This window comes from Leptonychotes weddellii, unplaced genomic scaffold, assembly GCF_054177405.1.
Source record: "Leptonychotes weddellii isolate Sample4059 unplaced genomic scaffold, ASM5417740v2 HiC_scaffold_2913, whole genome shotgun sequence".
In the NCBI taxonomy this organism is placed as follows: Eukaryota; Metazoa; Chordata; class Mammalia; order Carnivora; family Phocidae; genus Leptonychotes; species Leptonychotes weddellii.
The window spans coordinates 1-13,039 of record NW_027886364.1 but is presented as its reverse complement, the minus strand read 5'-3'; the positions used below and the strand labels follow the sequence as shown (position 1 = coordinate 13,039).

General features: G+C 55.3%; 1 protein-coding gene across 5 annotated transcripts; it reads left to right on the top strand.

Moving 5' to 3' along the window:
- The first annotated feature begins 4,401 nt into the window (after positions 1–4,401).
- LOC115938664 (uncharacterized) lies at positions 4,402–12,731 on the top strand. Of its 5 annotated transcripts, none has more exons than XM_081810566.1 (4): positions 5,071–5,222; positions 6,433–6,575; positions 8,833–8,867; positions 11,141–12,731. In XM_081810566.1, the coding sequence occupies exons 1-4, from the start codon at positions 5,195–5,197 to the stop codon at positions 11,520–11,522; spliced, it is 588 nt and encodes a 195-aa protein (XP_081666692.1). In that variant the 5' UTR covers positions 5,071–5,194; the 3' UTR covers positions 11,523–12,731. The 5 variants fall into 5 exon arrangements, 1 of the variants encoding a protein (XP_081666692.1); XR_014142156.1 differs by lacking the exon at positions 5,071–5,222 and adding an exon at positions 5,225–5,247; XR_014142157.1 differs by lacking the exons at positions 5,071–5,222; positions 6,433–6,575 and adding an exon at positions 4,402–4,649.
- The last annotated feature ends 308 nt before the right edge of the window (positions 12,732–13,039 follow it).

Genomic DNA, 13,039 nt, shown 5'->3' with positions numbered 1-13,039 from the left:
GGAGACGGTGAGTAGGTAGAAGATCCCAAGAGAAAGCTGAAACGTGGACGGACTGACAGAAGAGCTTGGAAAGGGGTGCCTGGGTGGCTCAGTCGGTTAAGGGTCTGCTTTCGACTCAGGTCAGGTTAGTTTTTAAAGGGTATGTAATACAAATGTGCAAATTTGAAGCTTATATAAATATTATTAAAACACAGCGGCCTGACGGGATGGTTGGGAGTCCTAGCCATGCAGACCAACCTGACTGGATGAATGAGCTGTGCTTGCCGGGTCCATGATGGGCTGTGGTTCGGGAGAGGAGGTGGTCACCTTGGGAGGGAACTCCCCAGACCAAGGGTGTTCTCAGCCCAGAAGGGCCCACGGCATCAACACAATTCATCACTACTGATGTTGACCTTGATCACATGGCTGAGGTCGCTTTTGTCGGTTTGTCCACTGTAGGGTTAACCCCTCCCCTGTTTCCATCCTGTCCCCTTTGGGAGGAAGTGCTTGTGCCCAGTCCACCTGAGGACTGGGGAATTAGGCTCCACCTCCTTGACTCGGGATCATCTATGTAAATTATGGGGTTTTTTTTTTGAAGATTTGCCTCTTCTACATTTTTATTTAGTCAATCATAGGTATACATGTTTTAATAACCTTTCAAATTTCTTCATGATACGTAGCTCGACAGATAGGGAAAGATGGATCCAAATTTCATTACATAGTACATTCCAGAAACTGAAAAACTGTTCATACCTTGGTGTGTTTGGGATTCATTCCAAAGGCTTTTAGGCTGCTCTGTCGTTGAGAATTGCTAATCACAAAAACTGAGTGGTCATGCCGAATGAGCTCATCCAAGCTTCCCATTGCTGCTGTAACTACCACATGTTCAGTGGCTTAAGACAGTATTAGCTTATTCTCTTCAGGTCAGGGGGTCGCACTTCTGAAGTCAGGGTGTCAGCAGGACGGCGTGCTTGCTGGAGGTTCTAGAGCAGAATTTCTCCCCTGCTTTTTCCAGCTTCTAGAAATCCTTCCTCCATCTCTAAGCCAGTAACCCAGCATCTATCTTCCCTTCCCTGCTCCCCTTCCATCTTCGTGTCTCCTTGTCTGCCTCTGACCCTCCTGCCTGTCTCTCGGCCCAAGGTCCATTTCTTGGTCTTTGACATCACTATGTTTCCAATCTTTACTTCAAATCCACTCTTTTAACACAAAATGTACCCCAAGAGGGGCTGGAGAACCAAGCCACACCCTAAGGGAGTTTGGAAAGTTCTAGATATTTCAAACTTGCTCTTGAGAGGAAGGCCTGCAGTGGAGTCCATGTGTGCTGGGGGCCAGAACTGTGACTGGGAGTTCTCCCCCCAGAAACCCCAGTTTTAAAGGGTATATAATACAAATGTGCAAAATTGAAGCTTAAATAAATATTAAAACACAACAGGAACTGTACTAATTTGTAAGCCAAATCTGGCTGGCTGCCTGTTTGGGGACAGCCAGTGAGTGAGGAAGGATTTTCACGTTTTAAATGGGGGGAAAAAAATCAACAGAAGAATATTTCAGGATGTGTGAAAATTACACGAAATTGACATTTCAGCGGCCTTCCTGAAAGTCCTACACACAGCCTTGTTCAATGGTATATTGTCTGTGGCTGTTTTTGTGCAAGGACAGCAGAATCCCGTGGTTGTGACAGAGGCTGAATGGCTTGAAAAATGTAAAGTATTTACTATCTGGCCTTTCACAGAGTAAGCCGGCCAGCCCCTCATTTAGTGCTTAGACCAGTAAAAGCCTTTTTCGTGGAGGACAATTGTATCAATGATGTGGCTTAGCCTTGCCGGCTCGTGGGGAGGGAGAGCGGGAGGACCCTGTGGACAGGAGAGCCACCGTGGATGTCACCAAGGGCTTTCCCGCCAGCCAGGGCCCAGCCAAGACGGGGTGGTGGCACCGTCCCAGGTGCAGGCAATGGGCACAGGGGGAGTCCCTGGCTTTAGAGATCGGAACACTATCAAACCAACTACGTCGGTCTCCTCCTGATTCCCCTGAGCCGCCATGTGTGCATAAATACAGGGGGACCCAATCCTTCTACCACCTTGACTCCAGGTGGCAGAAAGCTAACTTGAATGAGCTGAAGAGCTGGGACCATTCACTGGTCGTTGGTCTGCAGGACATGGGGTTGGCTGGGCTTTGGGACACTTGGCTTTCCTGGCTCTGCCTCTCCTGGCACATAGGCCTTGGGGCTCAGACCAGTTTTGCTGCAAGAAGCCGTGTCTTGCAGGCTGCCGTCAGCCAGGTGCAGCCCTGAGGCAGGGCCCCTGGAAGGAAGGAACTCCCGTGTCCAGATTGAGTTGGAGAATGGCCAGGAAGCATCTGATTGGTAGGGAGGATGGAGACAAAGGTGGGCAGAAAGAGCTTGGAAAGGGGCGCCTGGGTGGCTCAGTCGGTTAAGCGTCTGCTTTCGGCTCAGGTCATGATCCCAGGGTCCTGGGATCGAGCAGGGAACCTGCTTCTCCCTCTGCCTGCAGCTCCCCCTGTTTGTGCTCTCTGTGTCTGTGAAATGAATAAATAAAATCTTAAAAAAAAAAGTTTGGAAAGGCAATAGATCTTTGACACAAGAAAGGAAAATGTTCAGACGGCCTTTGAGTTTTTAAGCCTAGACCTCCCTGTGTATTTCTTTCTCTCCCACCTGTTTCCCCACATAGCGTCTCAATGTGCTTTTTTTCCCCTTGATCAGTTCCAAACCACTCTTTTACAGACCCTCCCCCAGCCAGCCCCTCCCTTCAATGTAATCCTCATCTCCCACCTCCCATGGCTTCAGCAGGTGCAGGTGATGATGAAGCACGAGATGTTGAGAGCCTGTCTCTGTTCCATGTGCATCTATGAACTCGAGAGACAAGTACTGCCCTTGCTCTTTCAGACTTAAATTCCACCAGCCTAAAAACCCCAGGATTAACCCCAGAGTCTGGCTAAGCAGGTTTCTTTACCCACTGCACCAGGAACCCCGGGGCAGCTCACCTGACAAATGTAAAGAGCGAGCTTTCATGGATTTTGTGGAAAGTGGAGTTTGGGTGAAGGCTGAAAGAAGCAGTGTTTCCATGGGCTTGGGGCAACGCAGGGCCATGTGGGACCAGCATTAGGTCAGGCCTGCAAAGTGGACCGGCTCCCGTTCTCTTGGGAACCGCAAAGCTGTTCTGGAGCTCTGCACCTGGGTTGCAAATCCAGGCTCTTCTCTGGCAAAGTTTTTAAATTCTCCAGGCGGGAGCAGGAAGATTCATTCTTAAGGATGGAATGTCAAACAGCAAAGTTGTTGCTGATCTATGATTTTGGAGTTCCAAGTTCTTTTTCAGTAAAACATTCATTACTCGGGGCGCTTGGGGGGGCTCAGTCTGTTAGGCATCTGCCTTACAGTCGGGTCATGATCCCGGGGTCCTGGGATCTGCCCCGCGTCCCGCTCCCTGCTCATCGGAAAGCCTGCTTCTTCCTCTCCCTCTGCCTGCCGCTTCTCCTGCTTGTGCTCTCTATCAGGTAAATAGATAAAACCTTTAAAAAAAACATTTATTACTCAAGGGATCATTACGCTACTTTACAGGTGCGGCCATGTGTCCTTGATAAATAACCTTCCTTGTGAACTTTAGGAACAGTTAAAAACCATCAGCTGGCTTTCCCTGTGTCTGTCACTGGGGCCTGATGAATAGCCCAGCTGATCTTGGGCTACTAGCTCTCAGTCTAGGGGCAGGACAGACAGGTATTTGGGCGTTAAGTGCTCCATTGGCTCCAGTAGGGAGCAGGGGGGATGGGCTGGAGGAGGCAAAGAGGCCAGGAAGGAGGCCGTTACTGCAGTCTGGCCTGGAGAGGGGCCTCCTGGGGACTTGGAGAGAAAAGGGGTGGATGCAGGAGCTATCTTGGAAGTAAAACAACCTGGAGGAAGAGGGAGGAGGCATGGGAGGTGCTGACATGCCCTAAGGAAGGAAGTAAAGAGGAGCGGTTTTGGAGGGAAGAGGCTGAGTTTCAGCTGGGCTGAATTTCAGGTGCAGCCTTGTGGGGATGCCTGATAAGCAAACATATGGGGTCAAAGTGCAGGCTTGGGGGTCAGCACAGCAGACAGGTGGAGTGGAAGTCACGAGGAAGGCTGTTATCTCAGGGAGGGATGCGCAGCCTGGGGAGAGCAGCGGGAGGACCTCCAGCAAAGCAGAAGCCAGCAGAGCCTGGGTGAAAACTACCTGGGAGAGAGGAAGAGAGCAGCCAGCGACTAGCGACCCGGAAGCCCAGAAAGGAGGGCTTTAATGAGGAGGAGGATGCCCACTGTGAAAGTGCTTGCTGGATTTAGGGACAAGCTGCTGGGGACAGGTTACAGGGGTTTGAGAACTGAAGGGGATGGGGGGCAGGGAGAGTCTGTTTATCAAGGCTGGAACAGACGTGGGCACGTTTTTTTCTTCTCTCTTTTCTTTTAGAGAGAGAGAGGGCTGGGGGACAGCAGAGGGAGAGAGAGAGAGAGAGAGAAGCAGACTCCCCACTGAGCGCGGAGCCTGACATGGGGCTTGACCCACGACCCTGAGATCACAAGCTGAGCTGAAACTCAGAGTGGGACGCTTAACCGACTGAGCCACCCAGGCGCCCCGTGGGCACGTTTAAATGCTGCTGGGAAGGAGGAGAATGCAGGCAGAAGACCTGGTTACCCGGAGGAGGTAAGGGGGGGCGGGGGGGGGAGAAGGGGCACAAGCTCCACCTCAGGAGGCTGCACTTTGCCCAGGTGGGAGGGGCCCCTGGCCAAAACCAGAGGTGGCAGGGCGAAGGGTGTCACAGGAGAGCTGCCTGGGTCCGGATCCGCAGGAGCGTCCCCCAGCGGGTTACCCGCCTCTTCCCTCACTGTCTTCACTGGGCCCACTCTCCTCTCTCCCAGCTGTTCCCACGGCCCAGCTGCTCCTCTCGACCCCAGCCCGGACTCCCCCTCCCTCCCCAGGTGCTTCTCTCTTTCCCAGCCCGGCTTCCAGCTCCTCCCCAGCCGCACCCGCGGGAACCGCACCCCGCCCAGGCGCTCCTTCCGGCCTGCGGGCCCCGCCCCGGCCCCGCCTCCGTCCGCCCCGGCCCACGCCCCATGAGGTGCATGGCCATTGGCTGAGTTCCTTCTAGGGCTCGGCCCCCTCAGCTTCCACGTCTGCTATTGGGGCAAATAGCTGCCCGTCAGCGCCCTCGCCTGGCAACGGGGGCGGGCTGCTTCAAGGGAAAATCCATGCGGGCGACCCGACTGGCCAGTTCCGGTGGGTGTTGGGGCGGTGGGCTGCGGTGAGCTGAGCCGGGGCGCTGGCCCAGTGGCCCAGAGGGAGCAGCCGATCCCGGGGAGGCGGGGGGGGAATCGGGGGCGATGGCACCAGACCCGGGAGGGAACGGTGCCTGGAGTGGGCTTGGGCCCTGCCCCTCTGGCTGCCTGCTCCTCTGGGCCCCCAGGGTGGGAGAGGTGGGGGGCCCTCGGGGGACAGCTGCGAGGGAGGGAGGGTCTCCCAGTGTGGTCAGTCGGAGCACAAAATCACCCCGCATCTTCTGCCTTTCGCGTGGTCAAGATCAGAGGGTCCCCAGGGTTGCTGCCCGTTTTGGGGAGGGGCAGTGAGAGAGGCACATAGACGTGGGAAAAACTGGGGAGCATCTGTGGGAGGAGGCCTCAGGGGGTTTATACTGGACTGTGGGTGGGGTTGGGGGGTGTTGTACTGACCACATCTTACTTGTTTTGCCCCAGGAGAGTGGAGCTGGTGGCTAAACCTAGAACAGAGGGGAGAAAAACAAAACCACTCCCAGGCTAACACCCCTGCAGATGAGTCAGCGGGGCTCCCTGGAGGAAGGGAAGCCAGCCTGGGCAGAGCAGGACAGGTCCAGCACCTTCCGGCCCCCAGGGAGTCTGCCCCCGCCCCAGCTGACCCTTGGCAGAAGGGCTCCTGATGCTGGGATGTAAACAGGGCTTGAAGTCTGGATGTCCAGATGTGGTGGTTGAACTCTCAGCAGAAAGGGGGCACTGAGGGCCAGGTGACTGCTGTCAGGATAGTGGCCCCTTGGATGTTGGCAGGCCAGAGGGGAGAGCACCCCGAGGACAGGAGCCAGTTGGGGAGGCTGTGAGGACTGACGGAGCTATCCTAGGACGCCAGCCGGAACTGCAGCTCCGTTCTGCAGGAAAACTGTTGGCACTCCCCCAGCACTGAGGGGGTTCCTTGTTTCCAAGCTGGGCTGCTTCCCTTGTTCCTGCGCAGGGATTCAAACTTGCCTTGCTTGGGCCCCTCTGTCTCCATCTCTGGACCCCAGAAAGCAGAATTAAATGCCCTGCGTTAACCTGATTTAATCGCTTCTACCTCATTACGGGCCTGGTGGTACTTTCCTCATTATACTAAAGTTGGAAAAGGCTTAGTAACTTGCCCATAGTCCTCAAACCAACTAGTGTCAGAACTTGACCTCAGGGCTGCCTGTCTTTGCTTCCACCCTAAGGGCAGAGCCCAGGGCCTCTGTGCCGAGAGGCAAGCATTAAGGATCATCTGTGCACTTCGTGCCCGCCCTTGAGCTCTGCCCCACTGCTCTGCATCTTGGAAAACCAGTTTGTCACCTTCAGCCCTACTAACATTTGGGGCCAGGTAATTTGTTGTGGGGGGGCTGTCCTGTACGGTGTAGGATAGTTAGCATTCCTGTTTTCTACCCACTAGACGCCAGGCATCACAACCAAGCCTCACTGCCGGATGTGCCCTGGGGAACAGAACGACCCCCAGTGGAGAACCCCTGATGCAAGGAGTCTTAAAGTAACATGGAGGTGCTTCCTCCTGAAAGAGAACTTGATATACGTAAACTTCCTGAAGGCTTAGGCCAGCGTAGGGTTGTTTTGTGCACAACTTGCCAGGAAAACGGGCTGTCCTCCGTAGGGAGGCACACCTGGGATGGTCCCAGGAGAAAGCTGTTGTCAGGGACGGGAAGAAAGTTCAGGGAGTTGTATTTGGGGAGACGTAGGGGTGCATCGAGGGCCTTCATTTCTTCCCTAGAATTGATTGGAGAGACTTCGGGCAGGATCACCGTGACCGAGGCTGGGATGGACGAAGTGGGGTGTGGGGACACCTGCTGCAGTTGCTGTTCCTTCATCCTGCCCCTGCCCCTGTCCTGGGAGCTGTTGGCCATTGCGTCCCCTCCCGCCAGGAACAGTGGTGCGGGGCCCGGGGCCCTTCTCAAGCTGCTGTCCTCCCCGCCCTCCTGACTCCGGGCCTGTAGCTCCTGCCTGAGGCTTCTCTCCCCCTTTCCCTCCTGGATTGCTAGCATGCCTGTTCCTGGGCCTTTCCTGATGTCTCCTCCTGGCGCTGCCCTGTGCCCACCCCACTCTGATGGTCTGCACCTCCCCTGTCCGTGTGGGCGGCTCGCCCGTCCCTGCTCCTTCCCCGCCCGTCCCTGCTCCTTCCCCGCAGCCATCGGGCCCCCAGGAGGGCTGGCCAGGCTGCTCTGTTTTCAGCCAACACTGGAGGAACCTGTTCTGGCAGGTCAGCGGAGGAGGTTGGGGTGGGCAGGGGCGGACCAGGGGATCTTGCTCTGGAGCCTCTGGTTCCCCTCCCCACACCAGGCCTCAGTGATCGTGGTTTGCACCCCGGCCCCTTTGCGCACAGGGTCCCCACTGCCCAGGTGAGCCACCTGTGGGCGCCTGAAGACCCAGCCGGAATGTGTCCTTCGGGACATTTTCGACTCTTGACTCCTGTGTTCTCACTTGGATCCCCACTGCCCCGGCTGCGCTTGTCTGTCTGCTTGTCTGTCTCTCCCCCGTGAACAGAATGTTCCTGCAGGCCGGTGCCCGCCTGAGGCTCTTCTGCTCTGTGACGGGGCCTGGCCCCGGGGGGGACGCGGAGTCCCTGATGGAGTAGATGCAGGATGGCCCGCGTGCTGGAGGAGGCGTGACCTGTGGCCCCTTAGGGGCACAGCCCCCACCTGCACTGTTCCCTCCTCATGGGACATGGAAACGTCTGACGAGTGGTCTTTTAGCTCCAGGTGTCCCCCTTAAAGAGACTGGCATCCCGCTGGTAGAGCGATTCCTTGACTTTGAGAGGGCGGAAGCTTTTTCAGGATTTGGGGAATTGGGAGGCAAGGCAGTCAGATGGAATCAGTGGTAAAGCGAGCCGGAGGCGGCTTGGCTGGACCTCCGTCCTCGCCGCTGGCTCTCCCTGGTGGTTTCTGCGCTAGCACATGGAATCGCACGTCTGGAGTCCCCCCTGTGGTTCGGGCCTGGTGGGGGCGTGGGATGCAGGGATGGGGGCATCCTGGAGCCCATCCCTGGGTAGGGGACGCGTCGTGGTGGTTGAGCGAGTGGCGCTAATCCAAGGGGCCCTTGAGTGAGGTAGGGGTTGGGAGCCAGTCCCGGTGGGGGGAGCACTTGGGCTCTTTCAGCACCCAGGCCAGGCCGGCCTGGAATTTGCACATGGGAGCCCAGCAGGCAGGTGGAGAAGGGGCTGGTGCACCTGACCAGCTGGCCCGGGACGCCATGGCACCGTGCCTGCGTGCCCCGGGTGGCTCAGGTGCTAGGCAGGTGGTTGGAGGACAGAGTCTCTTGGGACTTTCAGGTTTGAGCAGGCAAGTCAGGCATGAACCTGGAGAGGTGTGTGGGGAGAGCGAGCAGAGTCGGGGATGGGGGGGCCTGTGCCCCATTTCAGTTAAGGCGACTGTCCGTTGTAGGAAGGTCAGGAACACCGAGCAGGCTTGGAACCCAGAGGCTATGTAGGGTGGTGGTGTGCAGAGGTGGACAGTGAGGGCCCTCTGAGCCAGATAGGGGACTAGATTCTGATGTCCCGAGTGGACCACATGCCTCCGTTAGAGTCCAGCTCTGACGTGATGCTGTGCTGACCTCTCAAATCCTTCCCCTCCCAGGTGCTGGCAGGACCTTCATCCCTTCCAGCATTTCGGTAAGTCTCGGGCCTTCTCCGGTCACAAACCTTAAGGTTTTCTGGAAGTGAAAAAGGTGATCTTTGGCTGGAAGCCCCCATCTGAGAGTGAAATAGAATCACTAGGGTTGCATTTTTATACATTTACCATTTTCAGGACTTCAGCAGAATAACAAGATGAGGGGCCCAGGGAGGGTTGTGTGAAAGCGATCAGGTGTTTTCTTGGCGGTTGGTTGGGCCGTGCCCCTGGAGGGGACCAGGCACCAGCTGACGCAGTCCCCACTGTGTCAGAGACAAGGAGAGCCTCGTGCAGGCTGGCCCTTGAGCCCAGGGCTGGAGGTTTTCCTTCTTGGCTGTCATGCTGCTGAGAAGCTTGAGGAGTGGAAGCATCTAGATCAGGTGGCTCGTGAGTGATAGCCCAAGCTGGCCTGTGTGAGCTCTCCTCTCCAGCTGCCTTTGCACGTGGGCCGAGGTCCGTGTCCGAGTCCCGGCCGGGGGCGTCCTCTGCAGGGCAGATGGGTCCCCTGCCAGGATGGAGATGATAGCATCACGCAGGATGTGGAGAGATTGGAGCCCTTGTGCTTTGCTGCTGGGAATGGAAAATGGAACACCGTGGGGTGGCTCCTCGCAAATGAAACGTTGGATTACGTACGACCCAGTGCCTCTCGGTTCCCAGGTCTGTACCCCACGGTCTGAAAACAGGGACTCGAACAAGTCTGTGTGCTCTGTGTTCATAGCAGCACTAGTCACAATACCCGGTAGGTAGAGACGGCCCAGCTGTCCAACAACGGATGAATGGGTAAACCCACCGTGGCTGGGCCGTGGATGGTTCTCGAAAACCATATGCTGATGGGAAGAGACCAGACCCACAAGGCCACAGATCGTGTCGTTCCGTGTACGTGGACTGTCTGGAACAGGGACACCCACAGACACTGCACATGGGTGGCCCCAGGGGCTGGGGGATGGGGCGGGGAGTGACTGCTATGGACACGAGGTGTCCTTTGGGGGCACAAAAATATTTCGGCTGAGTGGAGGCGGTGGTTGCACCACACTGTGAATGCGCTAAATCCTGCTGAATTGTTGATTTTATTTTATTTTTTTTTAAAGATTTTATTTATTTATTTGAGAGAGAGAGAATGAGAGAGAGCGAGTACATGAGAGGGGGGAGGGTCAGAGGCAGAAGCAGACTCCCCGCCGAGCAGGGAGCCCGATGCGGGACTCGATCCCGGGACTCCAGGATCATGACCTGAGCCGAAGGCAGTCGCCCAACCGACTGAGCCACCCAGGCGCCCTGAATTGTTGATTTTAAAGTGGTTAGTTTCACGTTAAGTGAATCTCCCCTTAGTAAGAAGGAAGAAAACTCGGGACTGTACCCCGTTTCCTCTTGGGGGATTGATCAGCCAAATCTTGGGGGGCCTGGGCTGGCCTGCCCTCCCCTTCTCGGCTCCCTGCCTTGACATGGCGGGAGGCTGTTCACTCCTGGGCTGGGGGAGAAGGTGTTTATCTCTCCAGCAGTTTCACCGACGCCGGCTTCCAGGGGAAGTCTAAGGACGGAAGGAATAAGCCACTGCACTTGGCCTCTTAAGAGATTTTTTTTTTTTTCCTCTGTGCTTTTCTGTTTGACTCCCAGATATGATGGCACTCGACCCCTTCCTGTAATGGGGTCTTTGACAATGAACAAGGCCCCTGGGCCTTGGGGTGCCCGTCTCTGTGTCCCTTGAAGGTCACGGGCACCTTCTTATCCCTTTGCTTGGACTAACGCAGTGGTCACCACGACCTCTGTCAGAGAGCGTGCTGATTGCCATTTCACGCAGGAGGATCTGGAGGCACGGAAGCTTCTGGAGCCGGCCCCAGCCCTCGTAGCTGCTAGGGGGCGGAGCCAGGATCACAGGGCAGAGCTGGCCCAGTCCCACACTCGCTTCCTAGGTGGTATTTCCAAGGTGTCGATTTTACTCAAATACGTGTGATCAGCCAGCCTTACAGACTTTTTTCAAGTTAGGTTTTGAAAACAAGAGTATTTCGATGAACATACTGATTTTTCTACCTTTTAGGTACATTAGTGTAGGAATTGTGTTTCCAAATAAAGAAATTCAGACTGCTTGGCAAGCACGCGTGTGCCTACAGAGACCCTGGGGCTCGGGGGCCGGTTTTCCCGCCAGATTTGCATTCACCCCCTGATGTAGCTCTGATGAGTTTGCAGCTAACTCAATATTGAGTAATTGACTATGTATCCTAACCAACATTTACTCTCTCTGAGCTCTCTAACTTGATCTCTACCTTGGTGTCTTCTGCAGAGAATTGTGCCGGATACGAGGAGAGATGGGGAACAGCAGAAGCCAGTTGGGGCAGAAGTTTTGCTCACAGTTTCTTCCTGAGGAGCAGGTGGAGATCGATAGACTCTTTGATGCTCTGTCGTCGGAAACGCACAGCTCCAGGACCTCGCCCCGATCCTTCTCTCTGAAGGCGCTAAAGGCAAGAGCCAGGCGTGGCTTTCAGTGGGTGGTCTCACGCAGGTGCTGTGCGCTGTGGCCCTCGGGCCCGAAGCAGCTCTCCGTGGTGGTCCAATGCGTGTTCAGCAGCACTGCCAAGTGCATTCTCTGGAAAAGGCAGGTGGTCTGCATCTTCCACGTTGCAGGCTGCGGGATCTGTCTCAGCTGCTCTGCTCCATCTCTGTAGTGCTGTGTTTTGGGGGACACTTCTACCTTGAGATCGACCAAAGGGGCCAGCCCTGCGCCCCGTCTCTTAAACCTTTGTGTCCTGATTTCCCTCCGAGGCCGGGGGTGACCGGCTGCCTTAGCGGGGTTTGTGGGTCCAGTAACCACAGCTTCAAGTGTACTTTGCCTTCAGATGTATTTGTGAGTGTTTGAAGTCCTAGGATTTTTCTGGTACTCCTAACAAAATAATGAAGTTTCACATTCAAGTTTTACCTGCCAAGGGGTTAAAATTGCCCGTTTCCCCATCTTTTCACCCTGTTCCATGGGGCTTTTTTTTTTTTTTTTTTAAGATTTTATTTATTTATCTGAGACAGCACAAGCAGGGAGGAGGGTCAGAGGCAGAGAGAGGAGCAGACTCTCCGCTGAGCAGGGAGCCTGATGCGGGGCTTGATCCCAGGACCTGACCGAAGGCAGATGCTTAACTGACTGAGCCACCTAGGTGCCCCTCCATGGGGTTTTTTTTAACAGCATGTTTGAGTGCCCAGACAGCAAGACCGTGGCAAAGAGATCCCACCAGCCCAACTTCCTGGGTGATGGGGAAGGGCTGCATCAGGGGAAGGCAATCTAGTAGTCTCCTCTTTAGTACGTGCAGAGTGGGAGCTGGTGGGGGCCTTGGGGATCCCCCAAGATGCTCACTTCAAAGATGAGGGAGGTTATTGGGGTCACGGCTACGTGGGTGTGGGTGTGTGCATGCATGCGTGCACATGGGGGTGTATATGGATCCCCACTAGACCCAGGCACCCACGAAGCCGAAGCAGGAGGACCAGCCAGACCGATGAAAGGCCTGAGTGCAGGGTGGGGAACACTGTTCTGGTGTGTGTATCACAGCACGGAGGGCGAAAAGTTGGTCAGAAAACCCTGGTGACTGAAGGAAGTTTCTTCGGGGGAAGCAGCAGAGATTACTTTTTCAGGAGAACCTGGAAAACACTGACGGAGAGCCCCTGAATATCCGTGTTGTCCCAGACTCCAGACACAGGGAGCCGTTGGAAAGAACCCGGTTTTCAGAACCTGCTCGGAGGAAGCTCATGATTCAGTTTGTGATTTGCTGTTTCTATCCATCTTTTTATAAGCCCTGGAGCAAATCACATTGCATGTTGGGAGTGAAAAAGGAAAACAGTATTTACATTATGTTACTGGCAAGACGTTAATTAAGGAGGAGATTTAAGGGGCACCTGGGTGGCTCAGTCGTCAAGTGTCTGCCTTCGGCTCAGGTCATGATCCCAGGGTCCTGGGATCGAGCCCTACATCGGGCTCCCTGCTCGGCTGGAAGCCTGCTTCTCTCTCTCCCTCTCCCACTCCCCCTGCTTGTGTTCCCTCTCTCGCTGTGTCTCTGTCAAATAAATAGAATCTTTTTTTTTTAATATTTTATTTATTTATTTGACAGAGAGACATAGCGAGAGCAGGAACACAAGCAGGGGGAGTGGCAGAGGGAGAAGCAGGCTTCCTGCTGAGCAGGGAGCCCGATGCGGGGCTCGATCC

Excerpts from the sequence above, each read along its gene's own strand:
- LOC115938664 (XM_081810566.1), top strand. The coding sequence starts at position 5,195 with ATGCGGGCGACCCGACTGGCCAGTTCCG. Across the intron at positions 5,223-6,432 it reads GACCCGACTGGCCAGTTCCG|GGCAGAGCCCAGGGCCTCTG; the intron begins GTGGGTGTTGGG and ends TTCCACCCTAAG. Across the intron at positions 6,576-8,832 it reads CTACTAACATTTGGGGCCAG|GTGCTGGCAGGACCTTCATC; the intron begins GTAATTTGTTGT and ends TTCCCCTCCCAG.